Source organism: Salvelinus fontinalis, chromosome 34 (assembly GCF_029448725.1).
Source record: "Salvelinus fontinalis isolate EN_2023a chromosome 34, ASM2944872v1, whole genome shotgun sequence".
NCBI classification, from domain to species: Eukaryota; Metazoa; Chordata; class Actinopteri; order Salmoniformes; family Salmonidae; genus Salvelinus; species Salvelinus fontinalis.
Window position 1 is genome coordinate 2,553,855 of NC_074698.1, and position 21,328 is coordinate 2,575,182.

General features: G+C 43.2%; 1 protein-coding gene across 1 annotated transcript; it reads right to left on the minus strand.

Annotated features, from left to right (window-relative positions):
• Window positions 1-3,844: 3,844 nt before the first annotated feature.
• On the minus strand, window positions 3,845-20,734 carry LOC129832856 (trichohyalin-like). The gene is made up of 7 exons (XM_055896927.1): window positions 19,687-20,734; window positions 10,033-10,129; window positions 9,150-9,227; window positions 8,384-8,577; window positions 7,177-8,224; window positions 6,894-7,059; window positions 3,845-6,650 (listed from the first exon to the last, which is right to left on the minus strand). The coding sequence occupies exons 1-6, from the start codon at window positions 19,753-19,755 to the stop codon at window positions 6,914-6,916; spliced, it is 1,632 nt and encodes a 543-aa protein (XP_055752902.1). The 5' UTR covers window positions 19,756-20,734; the 3' UTR covers window positions 3,845-6,650; window positions 6,894-6,913.
• Window positions 20,735-21,328: the final 594 nt, after the last annotated feature.

Sequence of the window (21,328 nt, forward strand, 5' to 3'; positions counted from 1 at the left end):
CCTCTTGCGAATTTAAGAAAAGTTATGAAAACACAGAGAGACAATAAATTATTGTATGTTTTTTCCCCCAATTTTGGGGGGAAGCCTGGCTTCCCTGAATACACACCACTGATCCCCAAGCCGTAAGACTGCTAAATAGCTAACAGAATGGCTACACAAACTATCTGTGTTGACCCTTGTATTACATTTTTTTTTAAACAATATTTGTCTCTATGCATACTCACAGGACTCTACACACTCACATACACTCCAACACACACGTAACACGCACACACTGTTGTACTGACTCCGCACACACACTCACATACAATCATAATTTGCACTAATGCTACTCTGTTTATTATATATCCTGATCCCTGGTCACCTCACCCCTGTACATATTTACCTCTATAGCTCCAGTATCACTGCAAATTGTAAATATGGTATTGGGAACTGACCCTGTAAATAGCTTCTTACTTTCTTGTGTTCTTATCCTTATTTCTTCTGTTTTTGTTCTACTTTGTTATTTTTAGTGCTACGCTAACCACGTTTCCATCCACAGTTTCTATATGAGTAAAGTGCTGGTTTCTATATTAGGAGCTATAGGAGGATGAGCTCATTGTAATGTCTGGAATTGAATATGGTTTCTATATTTTTTCCTTATTTAAACTTTAATTCACTAGGCAAGTCAGTTAAGAACTTATATGTTTGATGTGTTTGATATGCCTTCCATTTATTGTAACGGTATTCCTCCTCCTCTTCATCTTCGGAAGAGGAGGAGTATTGAGGGAACCAAGGCGCAGCGTAGAGAACAGACATATTTTATTAACGAAACACAAACTTGATTAAACTAACAAAAACAACAAACGGTGTAGACAGACCTAGACGACGTACTTACATAAAACAAAAAAACGCACGAATAGGAACATAGGCTACACAAACCGAACAAACCGTAAACAGTCCTGCGTGGTGTACAGACACAGACACGGAAGACAATCACCCACAACGAACACTGTGACAACGCCTACCTAAATATGACTCTTAATTAGAGGAACGCCAAACACCTGCCTCTAATTAAGAGCCATACCAGGCAACCCAAAACCAACACAGAAACAGAAAACATAGAATGCCCACCCAAACTCACGTCCTGACCAACTAACACATATAACAAATTAACAGAAATAGGTCAGGAACGTGACATTTATTCCATTCCAGTCATACAATGAGCCCATCCTCCTATAGCTCTTCCCACCAGCCTCCCCTGGAGTAAACTCATACCGTATAAAAAAAATAATCATGACAGTTGTGATGGAAACAGGTCGTTTTGGTACAATTTTATAAATGTCGACATATCATTTGTCCGTTCGATATGGTGGGATATTTTTGTGTCTGTAAAATTTATTATTTGAGAAATGGTGGTGGAAACGCCTTTATACACTAATATTGATCAAATAACCATCATATCGAAGTGAACAACTTGGAGTCACGCGATGATATGGTGCGTGGTCCTCCCACTATGACTTGGGAAACCATGCAGTTTATTAGGCTACAGATGAAATAAGTTATGATGAACTTCACAGGGTGGTGAAAGTGCACAGTGATTTTGATGCTCCTTTCCATTAAATATCGAAGGTCTTATTCTGGTGACATGAGGATTGAGGATCCATAATAATCTCATCATTGTATCTGCAAGCGAATCTGCAAGACCCGAGTAGGCACATTTGCTATTTAACGCAACAGTTTTTGTGACAAAACTATCGGGAGAGTTTAAATGTGATGGAAACACATTGAACTTTATATTTCTATTCAGTACATGAAAATCTGTCGCCAATTGGATGGAAACCTAGCTATTGTAACGGTGTACGCTGAGAGTCGGGAAGCAAGTTCAGGGAGTGAATCAATTGAATTAATAAATGAACAAAACAAGAAACACGAACAGCGCACTGACATGAAACAGGAACATTGACTACTGGGGAAGAAACCAAAGGGAGTGACATACAGTTGAAGTCGAAAGTTTACATACACTTATGTTGGAGTCATTAAAACTCGTTATTCAACCACTCCACAAATTTCTGGCAAGTCGGTTAGGACATCTACTTTGTGCACGACACAAGTCATTTTTCCAACAACTGTTTACAGACAGATTATTTCACTTATAATTCATTGTATCACAATTCCAGTGGGTCAGACGTTTATATACAATTAGTTGACTGTGTCTTTAAACAGCTTGGAAAATTCCAGAAAATTATGTCATGGCTTTAGAAGCTTCCGATAGGCTAATTGACATCATTTGAGTCACTTGGAGGTGTACCTGTGGATGTATTTCAAGGCCTACCTTCAAACTCAGTGCCTCTTTGCTGACATCATGAGAAAATCAAAAGAAATCAGCCAAGACCTCAGAAAAAAATTGTAGAACTCCACAAGTCTGGTTCATCCTTGGGAGCAATTTCCAAATGCCTGAAGGTACCACGTTCATTTGTACAAACAATAGTACGCAAGTATAAACACCATGGGACCACGTCTCCTAGAGATGAACATACTTTGATGCGAAAAGTGCAAATCAATCCCAGAAAAAAAGCAAAGGATCTTGTAAAGATGCTGGAGGAAACAGGTACAAAAGTGTCTATATCCACAGTAAAACGAGTCCTATATCGACATAACCTGAAAGGCCGCTCAGCAAGGAAGAAGCCACTGCCCCAAAACCGCCATATACTTTTTGGAGAAATGTCCTCTGGTCTGATGAAACAAAAATAGAACTGTTTGGCCATAATGACCATCATTATGTTTGGAGGAAAAAGGGGGAGGCTTGCAAGCCGAAGAACACCATCCCAACCGTGAAGCACGGAGGTGGCAGCATCATGTTGTGGGGGTGCTTTGCTGCAGGAGGGACTGGTGCACATTACAAAATAGATGGCATCATGAGGCAGGAAAATTATGTGGATATATTGAAGCAACATCTCAAGACATCAGTCAGGAAGTTAAAGCTTGGTCGCAAATGGGTCTTCCAATTGACAATGACCCCAAGCATACTTCCAAAGTTGTTGCAAAATGGCTTAAGGACAACAAAGTCAAGGTATTGGAGTGGCCATCACAAAGCCCTGACCTCAATCGCATAGAAAATTTGTGGGCAGAACTGAAAAAGCGTGTGAGAGCAAGGAGGCATACCAACCTGTCAGGAGGAATTGGCCAAAATTCACCCAACTTATTGTGGGAAGCTTGTGGAATGCTACCCAAAGAATTTGACCCAAGTTAAACTATTTTAAAGGCAATGCTACCAAATACTAATTGAGTGTATGTAAACTTCAGACCCACTGGGAATGTGTTCAAAGAAATAACAGCTGAAATAAATCATTCTCTCTACTATTATTCTGACATTTCACATTCTTAAAATAAAGTGGTGATCCTAACTGACCTTTAACAGGGAATATTTACTTGGATTAAATGTCAGGAATTTTGAAACTGAGTTTAAATGTATTTGGCTAAGGTGTATGTAAACTTCCGACTTCAACTGTATATAGAGCAGGTTATCAAGGACTTGATGGAGTCCAGGTGAGTGTCATAATGCACTTAACGATGATGACAGGTGTGCGCCATACTGAGCAGCCTGGTGACCTAGAGGCCGGAGAGGTAGCACACGTGACAGGTATGGATGTTGATTACTGCATTGTTGGGTTTGGAGCTTGCAAGAGATGCATTTCACTGTACTTGTGCACGTGACATTAAACATTTTAACTTGAATTCACCTTAGTGGACAACTCAACCAAAATATAAGTCAAAACTAGACGTTGAACTGAGGTCTGTGCCCAGTGGGTAGCTTCTCTTACTTCACGACACAAAAAGCAGGATATAAGCTCACAGCCAAGTACACTTTCTCACATATGTTTTTTATAATCATATCAAAATAGATTTAAGTGGCAATTATCACAACATTCATTTTTTCATAACTCAAAACAAAACAGACAATAACTAATTACAGTTGAAAGAAGGCATTATGAACTATGCCACATTTTAAATATTTAAAATAAGTTTGGCTGGTAGTTAGGTTATTTGAAGTGAGCTCACTATACCAGAAAGGTGACCTGCAGTGGCCCACACAGAAGCACTGAGCTTCTTTGCTTGACACATCTAACCCATGCTGATTTTAATATCGGACACTGTTATCAGGGCACTTCTTCTCTTCAAATTGTAGTGTTAGATTTTTCACCAAATAGTTTGACTAAACGGCCTTGTAAAATCCATAGGATACTAATAAACGAAGCTTGAACCCCATTTTTTTAGGACAACTTACTGTAAATCAATATTAAATGTCAACATTTTGTAGCAAAGGGGTGTTAAAACTAGGATTATTGTCCCACTGTAAGATTTCTCCACAATCCCTGCTTTAGCTGGGTCACAATACTGCAGTCTCAGTCTGGGGCGTGTTTGTGTGTGCTGTCACAAATTGACAGAGAGAGAGAGATAGAGAGAAGCCCCAATTTCTGTATTCGGTAGTGCATAATTCTCGGTGTTAAAAATGACAATGGCGCCTATTCCAGTACCCTTGCTGTGTCTGTCTGCCTTTATTAAATAAAGCAACACACAGCCTCAGGATACACAAGGTCTGATTCTCTACTGTTCCCTATGCAGACAAGGACTGGTTAGCAATGAGCATTGTGAATAAGGGACGATCTGACTTATGGATTCATGAGTGTTAGTGATCAAACGCATAAATACGATTCTGTTCACATACTTACATATACTCTAACACTCAAACGGGCACACGCGCGCAAATTGTACACACGCGTGAGCACAGACACACCCACACTGACACACAACGTTATACAACACAAAGTCATTACCATAACTTGTCTATCATACAGACAGTGAATAACAGGCAACAGACAACACCTTTTCCCTTTTCAAAGCTTTTCATTGTAGTTACATTGGGCTCAATTCGATCAGATCCGAGTTCGCTTTAGCCAACAGCCGCATAGCAGTTGTTTTGGCGATTTAGGGCTGTCAAATCCGTAAGTGGCTCCCGGCATTATACCTAAAGCGGACATTGCCATTGGCTGAGTCTCATTAACAGAAATGCTTTGCAGCCTTGTTTACAAGTTGGAACACTGGAATGTGAGTTGTCAATCTACACCTTGATTAGGATGATAGAAATCCTAATGTTTAATGAGTTTTTAATTTGAGCGTAATTATTTCTATATAGACTACACTTTATTTTCTGACTTTGAGCCAATTTGACGGCTCCAATCCTCCTCTAAAACCGCCAAAACATCCGCTATGCGGCTGTCTGCTGTCGTCGGATAATGCGTGATCTGATTGAATCTAGACCACGGTCTGTGTGCACAAAGGCTGACGGCTCAAATCATATTGAGACCGGAAAGAGGGATCGATATTCAACCCCCCAAAATACTTCATATGCAGTGATCCTATTGATAATGAACACAGGAGACCTTTGTGATATAAGGAATCATTCGTGTTAAAGACAGACATAAAGGTGTAATGCAACCCCTGTAGAGCACCTTGCATCTTTAATCACACTCTCCGAAAGAAGTGCGGAAGCCTCAGCTGAACATGAGAAGGCAAACCTGTGCATTGTTGTTGATGGAATTCCAGTGTTTCAGATCAAATTTAAATACAATTCAATATCTTTATAGAAAACGAGATTCTACATTGTGTAACTATTGAGACACGTAATATCTTTGCTGTGTAGTTCTATTGCCCTCCCTTAGTGTGGGAATAGTACATATAGAGCAGCTTAAGTACAATGTAGGGATTCTGCTCGCATCAGTCAAGACTACCAGTCATTCCAACAGTCCTAGCTCATATAAAATGTCATAATTTCTTTCCCATTGTCCCTGTAATATCTGCTCGCCATGGTATTTTCCCGGTCCTCTACCAGTGTATCTTTCTAGTTGGAAAAAGAAAATGTCTTCTCCCATGTCAGAACCCAGTGAGCAACATTTTTGAAATATGTATTTTTGAAATATATTTTCAACCAAGAACACGTATTTTCAGCGTCTTGTGCTCATAGGGAAATGGGAGATTTGGACTGACATAAAAATGCTCTCTCTCTCCTTGGTCTTCTTGACAAGCGTGATCAGTCCACTTCGTGGGAGTTGTAATGAACCATGCCTCGGGTGAGCATGCAAAGAGTTTTTAACCGACTTGATCTCTACTGACTGGAGTGGTTTACTACGCTGTTGAAAAGTCATGAGGGAGGTCCAATAGCACTGTCCAGCAACAGTCCAACATCCTTGTGAACGTTCCAACGTTCTTCGAGTGTTCCAATGATATCTCCCAAAGTCCTAATGTTGTTCCAATGATCTGTTCCAACGTTCTAATGTTGTTTGAATGTTCTGTTCCAACGTTCCAATGTTCTTGATCCGACTGGGGGAACATCTTGTTGTTAATAGGAGATCATCTTTTGATGGATCAGAGATATGTTGATGGATGACCTCAACCTTGTATGTATTTACATCCCGTTCTTCTTGTCCCATATTTCTTTCCGTCCAAGAGTTGTTTTGGGTTCACCAGACAATCATTAGTACTATTAGGGAATACCTCACGGTCACAGGATGGGCAGGTTACTGACACATGAATATTAACTCATAAGAAAGGAATTAACTGCTCGCTGTCGCCACTGGATTGTCCAGAACAAAGACCGAGAGCATCACTCCCTGGATAAGAAGGAGAAACAGATAAAAAATAAATTTAAAAAATGGTTACATTCTAGACCAGGCTCGTAGTTTTTGTATACTTTTCTTTGGAAAGTTTCTTAAAGGCTTAGGAAAGTATTTGAAAACTGTTTGTAAATACTTTCCCCCAAAAAGTATTTTAAAGTGTTGGTATTTGAAAGTACTTGGAAAGTATTTGAATGGGTTTGGAAGTATTTATGTTAGCACGGATAGAAACTCTCTTACCTGCACAGAGATTGTAAGTTCTACATTAGCATTGCTCTCATTGCAGCCTTGCTGATGCGCTTGCGGTTGTTCTTCCTCATTCTCTTCCTAGGTGGGCCGGGCCGAGCAGGTGGCCGGGGACCAGCCAGGACTGAGGGCGCTCGCGTCGAAGTGGGCGACACTGCGTCTGGGAGAACAGGAATACAGTCTGGAATACAATTTAAACTGAGAAACATAAGTCCAAAACACAGACACACAGACACGCACCACACACACTTGCTAGTTCACACTGTTCCCTGTCTACCTGTTCTTTGTGTGGTGGTTTGAGTTTGATGATGTTTATGATTAGGCCGAGGGTACTTCTGCTCCTCTTCTTCTTGCTGTTGTTTCTGTTGCTCCCGTCTCAGGTGCTCCTTCTCATCGTCCAGCCTCCTGTGGAGTGACAACAGCTCCTTCCGTTCCTCCTCCAGCTTCTCCTGTTCCAGTTGGAGCGCGTGCTGGAGCCTCCTCTCGGAATCAGGGGTCTCATTGTCTTTACGTCTTTGATCGGCTTCCTCAAGGGGAGGGAATCTGCTCTCGGGCCTCTGATTGGTTTCCTCCGTAGGATGGAATCGCTGTTCCGTTCTTCGATTGGCTCCCTCTCTGCTTCTGGTTTCCTCTGAGGAGGAGTTGGTCCCATGTCGCTGTTGCTTTGATGTGTCGGTGCGTAGCGAGGGACTCTGTGTTTGTGTGGGTTGTCTCTGTGTCGCCTGGTCTCCCTCCTCACCGAGACTCAGACTTCCCTGCAGCCTATCTCCCCTACTGACATTACCCTCAGTAATGTTAACTAGTGTGTCCCCTCGTGCCTCGACCCCGTCTCTCTTCTCGTGATCAAGTTGTGCCATGTCGATGTCCATTGCGGTCGTAGTGCCGTTGACACTACTACTGTCTCTACCCTCCTCCATGTCATCGTGATGTCGACGTTCGGTCCACTCCTTAGCTCCCAGCTGACTGGTAGCGTTAAGTACCCACTGAGGATCCATCTTGTCATGGTCCAGCCCATAGCCCCCTTTCCCCTCCCCTGCGTCTGTGGAGATGTCCTTGGGGTTCCAGTGCTGGTCCAGCAAGTCTTCCAGCTGGATCCTCTGGTTGTGCTTCAGTTCATCTCTGCGGTGCAGCTCCTCCTTAGATCTGGCCTTGGCTGGATGCCCCTCTCCTTTGTTGTCTTTCTGCTGTCTGCGGGGCGTGGACTTCTTCTTGGGGACGGCCGGGGGGCGAGGGGCGGGCTGGCAGCGACACTCCACGTGGTCGTGGACCGAGACGACTGCCTTGGAGTAGTTGGGCCGCTTCTCCACGTACTGGATCTTCATCACCTAGTGAGGAGGAGGTGGAGGAGAATAGAATTCAAAATGACTAGCCCTTTATTTGACCAGGTAGGCCTAGGTTAGCTGTGAACATTCTCTACAGAAACAACCTGGGCAAGAGTTTCAGGGAAGAGGACAGAGGTTGAGATGGGGGTGGTGTATATGTACCTGTAGGTGCCTGGTGTGCGTCAGCACGGGGACACACTGCAGCGTCTTGGTGTTGCAGCAGCCGGAGCATCGCTGTACCTCCACACAGGGAGGCCACAACATGAAGTTGGCGTTGCTGCGGTCCAACATGGCACGGGTCACCTCCATCACCTCTGTCCTCACCTTACATAGTGCCTGCTGAGCCGGCTGGGCGTCTGAGGCAACAAAGACAGACAGACAAACAGACCATTTAAAACGTTTTTCTTTTTTTTAAGTCACGTATAACTTACAGGTTTCATAAGATGGGACAGTGTACATGAATCAACATATCAGACACATCATTGTAAATGTGCTGGAGTTAGCCTCAGGCTTAATGTTAAACGCATACCCTCTACACTGCTCAGTGTCTACAAAACAGCCAGCACATAGGCCTCAAAATGTAGAAAACATTTAGTTTACACTAATTATACTGAAGGTATATGCTGTTATGCTGTTTGAAGAAATCACATGCTATTGAAACGGTGTATGCATGAGTTTCCATTACTGTATGTGCTGCAGCTGAACTATTTGGAGTGTAACTTGGAGTCGCAAGTCGTATTTGTGTTTGTTCAGCAAATAACTAATGAATCGGTGACATACTTTAGATGTTTCTTTACCAGAACATGCATCACGCAACTCAGTTTGGATTAGATACAGCTGTCCAGAACCACCCAAGTCAACATGAGTGACGGAAATATGTGGAATTATGGCCTAGTGTCAGAGAAATATGAGGAAGGTGCAAACTCACCCAGACTCCTTGGTAGTCGGTTGCTAGTGTTGTTGGAGTGTTGTCCACTGGGCAAGAAATCATCCGAAACATCCTCATCTGAGGAAAAAAAACAATACACTCCAATATTAGTTTACAGATCTAATCAGCTCATTACTTCAATTGTTTATTGTTATGACTTTTACTCTGTGTGTGCGTGTGCGTGTGGTCTGTGTGTTTACCTGTGTATGGTTGTATGGTGCATGTGTGTGTTTATGAGAGACTTTGAACCATTGTTTATGTTTAACTTCCCCGTAATATATGTCTGTTTGTGTGGGAATTTGTTTCTGTCATAATGTTTGTATGTTTTTGTACCTTGAGACATGGAATACTTCACTCTTTGCTTCTCTTATCTCGTTGAGTTTGTATATACTGTTTACCGTGCGTGATGTTCGCTATTCAATGATGGGAATAAAATCTGGGCAATATGTGTGTCTATTTAAGAAGTCTTTCTGCCCTCTGTGCCGCTGTGGGTCTGACGGCTTGTCTGCTAGTCCGTCTGTGAGATTCTGTTTGTGGTATTTACTGTGTGTGATGTTCGCCTGTCCCTGTTGGGAATGAAATCTGTGAATCATGTGACAAAGTTTTCATTATTTTCCCTTCAGTCTCTGTTGGTCGGGTTAGTTAGTCTGAGAGAGCCTCCATCTCTTGGCGTGACCAGTGTGTCTGGCTGGCTTGTGGTCCTGTATGGCTCAGTTGATAGAGTATTAGGCTTCGGAAGCCAGGATGTGGGTTTGAATCCCGGGTCCACCCATACGTTAAAAGATATGCACCTATGACGGTAGGTCTCTTTGTAAACGGATTCTGCTAAATGGCATATGCATGTTGATGAGTATCAGTATAGTCCACCGTTAGAGATATTTACCTATGGAGTCACTGAGCAGCAGCAGCTGCAGGTCCTCTATGGAAGAGATAGGGTTGCTCCTAACCAGCTCCACCAAACCTGGAGGGAGAGGATCCCCCTGAGAAAAAGAGATAAGACAGGAATAAAACTATATTCTCCCCCAATCAGATATTTTCTCAGCTTCCCAATTTATTCTGTGTAGATATGGAAGCAAAGGGACAACAGCAGTGGTACATGTAAGCGCCCAAGTGGCTCAGCGTTCTAAGGCACTGCATCTAAGTGCGAAAGGCGTCACTACAGACGCCCTGGTTTGAATACAGGCTGTATCACAACCGGCCGTGATTGGGAGTCCCATATCCCATTCCGAGTCCCATTACTTCACTACATTCCTAAAGAAAATAATGTGCTTTTTACTCCATACATTTTCTCTGGTTAGGGGGTAACCCGACTTACCCCCTTAATCATCAATGAAACAAGAGGATGAAGGAAATGGCTGCTTGGATTCACAATGGCCACTAAGAGGGGGTGAATGACTATTGGCCTTGTGTCACCTCATCTGCTAATACTTAGGGGTCACAGGAGTCAGGAAGGGTTCAGGAAGTAGTGGGGGATGGAGTGTTTGAGAGGAGGAGGAGGAGGAGAGGTGGATCAGAACAGAGAGATGGACATCAGGGGGAATGATGGAGGGATGGATGAAGAAAGGAGAAGAAGTTGCATCTATGGAGATATTAACTCTTGCTAGCTGGGTCTACCACTGTTTGACCTATTGGGTTCGAATCCCGGGTCTCCTGCGCACCACAAAACTGTGTTAGCCTGCTGAGCTAGTGTCTAGGCATTAATTCAGGGAGCTAACACAAGTCGAACGACCTCAGTCTGTTACATTAATCTACTCAGTTTCTTGTGAGAATAAGCCGAAGCCCTTTGGGGAGCGCCTTGAGGAGGAAGAAGCCATCCGTGAACGGCATTCACACACTATTCATGTACATACCATTGACTTTCCCCCATTGTTGTTGGGCACTGCACAAAGTCATACAAAAGGAAAATGCCATGAGTTAAATTAACATCTCTATTTATGTAGTGATGCCCCTGAGGAGCCATCCCAGTGATTTCCTCTCCTTTGGCCCCAGTCTAAGGATGAGGCCCTAAAAGCACCTAATTCCTTAGCGCACTACTTTTGACCAGAGCCATATGGGCCCTGGTCAAAAGTAGTGCCCTCTAAAGTGAATAGGGTGCCATTTGGGGCGCATTCAAATTGTGCTGGCTGCACACTATGGTCTGGGCCTTTGTTCATAGGGTGGCCACTGTCATGGCGATTTGTGTCTGAGCAGGAAAAATGAAATAAACACTTTACCCCCCCTGCAACTGCTAAACAAACCTGACATAAACAGAAAATCATAACATTTACCCTATAATACCGTAGGAATCCAGGAGTTACTCTGGTCCTAATTTGGTGAACTCTAAATCAGAACTCTAAATCACACGCACACACACGCACACGCACACACACACAAATCAGCATCTGACTGAGTCACATCGGGAAGTTCTGGAACAGTCAGTGTCTTCTAAAATCTACGGTCATTCTGCTGATGACACAGGCTGAAACAGGCAATTATTTTAGAGTGTTCATACAGTAGATCTCCGTCTCTCTGAATACAGATGGGAACAGAGACAGACCCAGGTTGCATCTCAACTGGCCTCGTATTTCATACATACTGTAGTGCACTGATTTTGACCAGACCCCTATCGGGGCTTGGTCAAAAGTAGTGCACTAAACAGGGAATACAGTGCCATCTGGGGAAAGCCCAAGTGATGGATGTTTCATGGGAAGTGGGTTGAGCTGAGGAATGCCAGGTACAGGCTAAAGGAGTAGAGAGGTGAGGAGTAATGATACATAATTATGGGTCTAGTTTTGCTGCCTGCCAGCATGCGAGTGTACACACACACACACACACAAATGCACATACGCACACACACACATACGGGTGAACATGTGCGCACTGCACATTCTCACATGCAATCCCTAAAACCATGCCTAGGAGCACATGGTTTATGCATATGTTTATAGGAACACACACAACCATATTCAGACATTACATTATACAGCTAGACTCCATTCTGTGGGATATATATACATGACCGAACGGTTTCCTTTCTCTCCGGCAACTGAGTTAGGACGCATAAATCTATTTCATTTCCGGGACACACTTGTGGACTTGTTTACGTGCTCCTATGCGGTTTGTTGTTTTTACTTTAATTCTTGTTTAATATATTTATTTTTTCCCTCACTTGACTTTTTTTATTCAACTTTTTCACCCTGGATGCTTTATCTGGACATGGTTCTACACGACCTCCACCAGCCGAAGCTAAGTAGTAACGTTAACATTATGCCTTCTAATTGCAGTCGCTGTACTCATAATATACAGGAGAACCTTATAGTGAGGATAGCCGTGCTGCAAGGCCAGCTTCAGACGCAATCGTTAGGCAAGGGTAATTTAAGTGTAGGAAAGGATGAAACAGTGTCTGTGCCACCAATAAGTACAGATAGTAGTATATATCCCCTCGCACAGTCCCTGCAGCCGGGCAATTATCTCATGGCTTCTGGAAGGAAATGCTGTAGGAATGCTCAACCGGTGTCGCTCATTCAGTGTAGTCAGCTCAGCTATCCCCATTGAGACTGTGTCTGTGCCTCAATCTAGGATGGGCAAAACTAAACATGGCGGTGTTCGCTCTAGCAATCTCACTGGAACAAAGACCTCCTCCATTCCTGTCATTATTAAAAGAGATTGTGATGTCTCACATCTCAAAATAGGGCTACTTAATGTTAGATCTCTCACTTCAAAGGCAGTTATAGTCAATGAACTAATCACTGATCATAATCTTGATGTGATTGGCCTGACTGAAACATGGCTTAAGCCTGATGAATTTACTGTGTTAAATGAGGCCTCACCTCCTGGTTACACTAGTGACCATATCCTCCGTGCATCCCGCAAAAATTTCAATTTACAAAAAAAAAAAGAAGTTTTCGTCTTTTGAGCTTCTAGTCATGAAATCTATGCAGCCTACTCAATCACTTTTTATAGCTACTGTTTACAGGCCTCCTGGGCCATATACAGTGTTCCTCACTGAGTTCCCTGAATTCCTATCGGACCTTGTAGTCATAGCAGATAATATTCTAATTTTTGGTGATTTCACGTGACCCTCTGATTTTTGTCAGAGGACAAAAATCAGTTAACCACCTAACTGAGGAACTCAATTAACCTTGCGCAATACCCTAGATGCAGTTGCAACCCTAAAAACTAAAAGCATTTGTCATAAGAAACTAGCTCCCTGGTATACAGAAAATACCCGAGCTTTGAAGCAAGCTTCCAGGAAATTGGAACGGAAATGGCGCCACACCAAACTGGAAGTCTTCCGACTAGCTTGGAAAGACAGTACCGTGCAGTATCGAAGAGCCCTCACTGCTGCTCAATCATCCTATTTTTCCAACTTAATTGAGGAAAACAATCCAAAATGTATTTTTGATACTGTCGCAAAGCTAACTAAAAAACAGCATTCCCCAAGTGAGGATGGCTTTCACTTCAGCAGTAATAAATTCATGAACTTCTTTGAGGAAAAGATCATGATCATTAGAAAGCAAACTACGGACTCCTCTTTAAATCTGCGTATTCCTCCAAAGCTCAGCTGTCCTGAGTCTGTACAACTCTGCCAGGACCTAGGATCAAGAGAGACACTTAAGTGTTTTAGTACTATATCTCTTGACACAATGATGAAAATAATCATGGCCTCTAAACCTTCAAGCTGCATACTGGACCCTATTCCAACTAAACTACTTAAAGAGCTGCTTCATGTGCTTGCCCCTCCTATGTTGAACATAATAAACGGCTCTCTATCCACCGGATGTGTACCAAACTCACTAAAAGTGGCAGTAATAGAGCCTCTCTTGAAAAAGACAAACCATGACCCAGAAAATATAAAAAACTATAGGCCTATATCGAATCTTCCATTCCTCTCAACATTTTTAGAAAAAGCTGTTGCACAGCAACTCACTGCCTTTCTGAAGACAAACAATGTATACGAAATGCTTCAGTCTGGTTTTAGACCCCATCATAGCACTGAGACTGCACTTGTGAAGGTGGTAAATGACTTTTTAATGGCGTCAGACCGAGGCTCTGCATCTGTCCTCGTGCTACTAGACCATCGATCACCACATTCTTTTGGAGAGATTGGAAACCCAAAGTGGTCTACACGGACAAGTTCTGGCCTGGTTTAGATCTTATCTGTCAGAAAGATATCAGTTTGTCTCTGTGAATGGTTTGCCCTCTGACAAATCAACTGTACATTTCGGTGTTCCTCAAGGTTCCGTTTTAGGACCACTATTGTTTTCACTATATAGTTTACCTCTTGAGGATGTCATTCGAAAACATAGAGTTACGTTTCACTGCTATGCGGATGACACACAGCTGTACATTTCAATGAAACATGGTGAAGCCCCAAAATTGCCCTCGCTAGAAGCCTGTGTTTCAGACATAAGGAAGTGGATGGCTCGGACAAAACAGAGATGCTTGTTCTAGGTCCCAAGAAACAAAGAGATCTTCTGTTGAATCTGACAATTAATCTTGATGGTTGTAAAGTCGTCTCAAATAAAACTGTGAAGGTCCTCGGCGTTACTCTGGACCCTGATCTCTCTTTTGACGAACATATCAAGACTGTTTCAAGGACAGCTTTTTTCCATCTACGTAACATTGCAAAAATCAGAAATGTTCTGTCCAAAAATGATGCAGAAAAATGTATCCATGCTTTTGTTACTTCTAGGCTAGACTACTGCAATGCTCTACTTTCCGGCTACCCGGATAAAGCATTAAATAAACTTTAGTTAGTGCTAAATACGGCTGCTAGAATCCTGACTAGAACCAAAAAATGTGATCATATTACTCCAGTGCTAGCCTCCCTACACTGGCTTCCTGTTAAGGCAAGGGCTGATTTCAAGGTTTTACTGTTAACCTACAAAGCGTTACATGGGCTTGCTCCTACCTATCTTTCCGAGTTGGTCCTGCCGTACATACCTACACGTACGCTACAGTCACAAGACGCAGGCCTCCTTACTGTCCCTAGAATTTCTAAGCAAACAGCTGGAGGCAGGGCTTTCTCCTATAGAGCTCCATTTTTAGAATGGTCTGCCTATACAAGTGAGAGATGCAGACTCGGTCTCGACCTTTAAGTCTTTATTGAAGACTCATCTCTTCAGGAGGTCCTATGATTGAGTGTAGTCTGGCCCAGGGGTGTGAAGGTGAAAGCAATGGAGCAACGAACCGCCCTCGCTGTCTCTGCCTGGCCAGTTCCCCTCTCTCCACTGAGATTCTCTGCCTCATACCCTATTACGGGGGCTGAGCCACTGGCTTACTGGTGCTCTTCCATGCAGTCCCTATGAGGGGTGCGTCACTTTATTTTATTTCACCTTTATTTAACCAGGTAGGCCAGTTGAGAACAAGTTCTCATTTACAACTGCGACCTGGCCAAGATAAAGCAAAGCAGTGTGACAAAAACAACAACACAGAGTTACACATAAACAAACGTACAGTCAATAACACAATAGAAACATTTATGTACAGTGTGTGCAAATGTAGAGGAGTAGGGAGGTAAGGCAATAAATAGGCCATAGTGGTGAAATAATTACAAATTAGCATTAACACTGGAGTGATAGATGTGCAGATGATGATGTGCAAGTAGAGATACTTGGGTGCAAAAGAGCAAGAGGATAAATAACAATATGGGGATGAGGTAGTTGGGTGTGCTATTTACAGATTGGCTGTGTACAGGTACAGTGATCGGTAAGCTGCGCTGACAGCTGATGCTTAAAGTTAGAGAGGGAGATATAAGACTTCAGTTTCAGTGATTTTTGCAATTCGTTCCAGTCATTGGCAGCAGAGAACTGGAAGGAAAGGCGGCCAAAGGGAGTGTTGGCTTTGGGGATGACCAGTGGGTGTTACTGGTGGGTGTTGCTATGGTGACCATTGAGCTGAGATAAGGCGGGGCTTTACCTAGCAAAGACTTATAGATGACCTGGAGCCAGTGGGTTTGGCGACGAATATGTAGTGGGGGCCAGCCAACGAGAGCATACAGGTCGCAGTGGTGGGTAGTAACCCACTTGAGTGGGTTGAGTCACTGACGTGATCTTCCTGTCCGGGTTGGTGCCCCCCTTGGGTTGTGCCGTTGGGGAGATCTTTGTGGGTTGTACTAGCCCTTGTCTCAGGGTAGTAAGTTGGTGGTTTGAAGATATCCCTCTAGTGGTGTGGGGGCTGTGCTTTGGCAAAGTGGGTGGGGTTATATCCTGCCTGGTTGGCCCTGTCCGGGGGTATTATTGGACGGGGCCACAGTGTCTCCCGAGCCCTCCTGTCTCAGCCTCCAGTATTTATGCTGCAATAGTTTATGTGTTGGGTGGCTAGGATCAGTCTGTTATATCTGGAGTATTTCTCCTGTCTTATCCGGTGTCCTTTGTGAATTTAAGTATGTTCCCTCTAACTCTCTCTCTCTTCTCTCAGAGGACAGTGCCTCAGGACTACCTGGCCTGATGACTCCTTGCTGTCCCCAGTCCACCTGCTGCTGCTCCTGTTTCAACTCTTCTGCCTGCGGCTATGGAACCCTGACCTGTTCACCGGACTTGCTACCTTGTCTCGGGCCTGCTGTTTTCGACTCTCTCTCTATCGCACCTGCTGTCTCTAACTCTGAATGATCGGCTATGAAAAGCCAACAGACATTTACTCCTGAGGTGCTGACCTGTTGCACCCTCTACAACCACTGTGAGTATTATTATTTGACCCTGCTGGTCAACTATGAACGTTTGAACATCTTGGCCATGTACTGTTGTAACTTATAATCTCCACCCGGCACAGCCAGAAGAGGACTGGCCACCCCTCAGAGCCTGGTTCCTCTCTAGGTTTCTTCCTAGGTTTTGGCCTTTCCAGTGAGTTTTTCCTTGCCACCGTGCTTCTACATCTGCATTGCTTGCTGTTTGGGGTTTTAGGCTGGGTTTCTGTACATCACTTTGTGACATTGGCTGATGTAAAAAGGGCTTTTTAAATACATTTGATTGATATAGTTGATTGAGGGAATTCCCTGAGGGTATACCTCAAAGACACCTCTTATGATAACTAGCTACAGGCATGTACACTAATACACCACTGGATGGGAGGATGTATAGCTGACAGAGAACTACTTCAACTATACCTAACAATACTTTCTCATCAATCCTTACTGCCACCTCCAACAACCTGTCCTTAGGGCAATTCATATGATTTGGGATGTTTATTTGCGTCCCTCCGAGGCTGCCTCCAAAAGCCTAGTCTTTGACATGACAGATGTGGTGGAAGGCCACACACCACTGGCAGCTCTGGGAAAAAGACACACTAGAGGAAGTCATAGATCTGATAGCATGAAAGCAACTGAATGGCATTCAAGGAAACCCAGCAAAGAAGGGGTGCGGCGAATTTCACCCTGTTTAAACATTCATTTCCCATAACTGAAGACTGTGTGTGTGTATATTGTCATGACCCACATAGTCAGAGCTTCGTTTCACTACAGTCCCTTCCCACAGCCACTACTGCCAATTCCTGTGAATGTCACAAAGATGGTCCAATGTAGCTCAGCTGGTAGAGTATAGTGCTTGCAATGCCAGGATAGTCGGTTCAATTCTTGGGACCAGTAGTATGGCAAATTTATGCACGCATGACTGTAAGTTGCTTTGGATAAAGGTGTCCGCAAAATGGCATATACACTGAGTGTACAAAACATTAAGAACACCTTCCTAACATTGAGTTGCACCCCCCACCCCCTCCCGTCTTTTGCCCTCAGAACAGCCTCAATTCGGTGGGCCATGGACTCTACAATGTGTCGAAAGCGTTCCACAGGGATAATGGCCCATGTTGACTCCAATGCTTCCCACAGTTGTGAAGTTGGCTGGATGTCCTTGGGTGGGGGACCATTATTGATACACACTCTAAACGTGTGAAAAACCCAGCAGAGTTGCAGTTCTTGACACAAACCAGTGCTCCTGGCCCCTACTAACATACCCCGTTCAAAGGCACTTAAATATTTTGTATCGTCCATTCACTCTCTGAATGGCACATATACACAATCCATGTCTCAATTGTCTCAAGGCTTAAAAATCCTTCTTTCACCCGTCTCCTCTCCTTCATCTACACTGATTGAAATCGATTTAACAAGTGACATCAATAAGGGACTATAGCTTTCACCTGGATTCGTCTATGTAATGGAAAGAGCAGGTGTCCTTAGTGTTTTGTACACTCGGTGTATATTATAATATTCAAGTTAAAGCCTCTTTGGCCTCTTCTCAAGCCTATCAAAATGAGACCCTCATACTTAAATTATATCGCCTCTCTTAAAGATAGAAACCATAAGGGGACAGGACTCAGCATGGTATAATTCACCATGCACTTGACATATGTCATATGCAGGATGTATCCTGGGGAAGGAACTTTTAGGATACTTGCTGTGTATGCTACGATACAAAGTACATAGAATCGACTCTAGCGGTCAAAACGAGGCCCCTCTCTCCTTGAGTTAAACGTTTTTTTCCTGTTCTTTTTAACTGTCATCATGTGTGTTAAGGACCTCAATGCCATGATTCAAGATAATAGTCAGCCGTCACATGATTAGAATGATTTATAGTTGTGTTGCTGTGACAAGCGCTCATCCTATTGCTAGCCCGTCAAATATCCTGTGGACACACACACACACACACACACACACACACACACACACGCGGTCTTGCTTCGCTCCCAGGCATGTTTCATGATGGGTCTGGTGAGATGTTACATGGCCTCCACCTTCCACTCATATGGTGTTTATCGACAGGTTTATGAGTTTAGACATCTGGAGAGGGGCCCATGTTGATCATGAGCATGTGCACAAGCATCGCAGAGTTATGGGGCCCAACAAATGAGTGCATCATCAGAACATGTGTCCCAAGCGTACCAAAGGAAAATACATGTTAATGGAGAAAGATTGCTATTTTCCCTTTGGGATTCTGGACTATACGAAGTTGATGTTCTGTAGACGGGTCTGCCATGTGCTGTAACTGTCCTATGGTTACCTTGCCAAGCAGGGCCCAATCGGATGTCCTCACCACGAGGCCCTCACAGCCTGAAGTGAAACTCAGGACTGTTTCAAATGTATTTTATATAGAACCATTAAAGCCATGAGATGAGCTGTCATACGGTGTGGTTTAGATGAGGAGCAGTTTAACTTGCAAGACACAGCTTAATTACTATATACTTCATAATTACTCATAATTGCACATGTGGTTGTAGGCCACAGCCATACACTAAGTGGAGGGGTGAGGGGCCTGGTTCACATTTATTTTGTACAAAACAATATTGAATGTAACAAGTTGGTGCCTTTTGGTTTAGAGAGCACACAAGCCCCAGTGCAAACGTTGTTAAAATACAATGATCCTGAAATTCAACAATGGTCTATAATTGGGGCCTGGTGTCAAATATGCTCAATAATGGTCCCTAATGTTAACATTCACAGTGAAATGAAACAAAGAGAATCAACTTAGCCTTTAAAATGAGCTAAACAGATAAACATATATTTGGCAATGAACCGTTGAAAGGGCAATTAGACCTACATTTTAAATGAATTGACTCCGTCACATACCTCTGCGCTGCCCGACCGCAGACATGTCGCAAACAACGCGAGCAGCTGAACCCAAACCCACGAGCTCATCTTGCTGCCCAGGCTGGATTCTCCGCGATAGACCAAGCATTTATGGAACCAGCACGAGTCTCTCGCTCAGCACTAAGCGCAGGGACAGCGGCTCGCTCTGTGGAATTGGAACTCCTGGCGTTGCGAGCGGACGGACACCCACGCTTGTCTCAGCAAAGTATCCAGTCAATTAGCAATTGTTGCCTACTCAATGATACGCTTCCCACGCCGAACGTCCACCGAGCTCGAAATTCCACTGTCAGGGGACTAGGGGAGTAAGGCGACTTTTTTAAAGATGATTTGGTCCATCTTGAATTGATGTGTTAAATCCCCAAGGAACGGTTGGTGGTGTGTTCCAAACACAAGCTCCTGCGTTCGGGACGATAGTCTCAGATAGTTTGGTATCACACAACTCGAGTCATTAAAAGTTATAGTGTGAAATTAAAACATCGAATGTTTTAGCCTATGGCTTTAAAATAGACCTCTTACATTATCCTAAAAAAAAAAGATCTATGTAATGAGAAAAACATCTTCTGACCAATTTAAATTACTTGCATACATAAAACAAAGCTTCCAAACAATATTATAGACTAGATTAGTAAAATGTTATTTATAGGCTACACATGAATATAGGCTAATGCTAGGTTATCCCTCGAGACATTAACACTTTTCAAGTTGATTAAAATTCCTTTTTATGTTCCTTTTCCACGCGTTGTAGCCTGCATGAGGTGATTCTCTCCTTATAACGCACGGCGCGCCTCTAAGCGCAGCACAAGTGTGGTAGCATACAATGGGAGTTTGCTGTCCGCTCCTTCGTCACAGGCTTATCAATATCCAAAGCTCTCTGTGGCGCGGTGCGCGTCAGCCCTGTTCCCTCCTGATTACGCCGCTACCGCATGGGACAGGAGAGCTGATTTCCTAGTTTGTACAGTATCTCTCCCGCCCCCTGAAGGCAGGGACTATATAAAAAGGACTGACTGGGCTACTGAGTCTTGAGGGTTCTTAAAAGGAGAAGTCTCGTGTGAGTCAATTGCAAGGGTTTATGTATGCAATCATGTATTTTTTTGGGCGACCCAACCAAATTTACACAGAAATGTGTGTTATAGATCTGTCATTCTCATTGAAAGCATTGAAAGCAAGTTTAAGAAGCAGTAGATATGTTCTACGTGCCCTATTTCTAACCTTAAGTTTCGTTTTTGCTACTTTTACTTTCGGTTTAGTACACCAGCTTCAAACACCTGAAAATATAATATTTTTGGTTATGGAAAATATATTTCACAGCGGTTTAGATGGTACAAAGATTCTCTACACTACTCTACACTTGCTTGTTTGTTAAATAAACTGAAATTAGGTGAACTATTTGAATTTTAGTAACCAGGAAATGGCAGAGCGATTTCAGCATACTTTTAATAGCCTATTAGCACAGATGTTTGTAAGTACAGTACACTGTAAAACAAATCCTGTTAATGTCATGGTTAATTACTGTATAATCAGCAGTAACATATTTATAAACTGAATACAGTAGATTACAATAAATTACATTGCATTGTGGGAAAAATGTATACTTCGGGGAAACGTTTTGTGTATTTTGGAA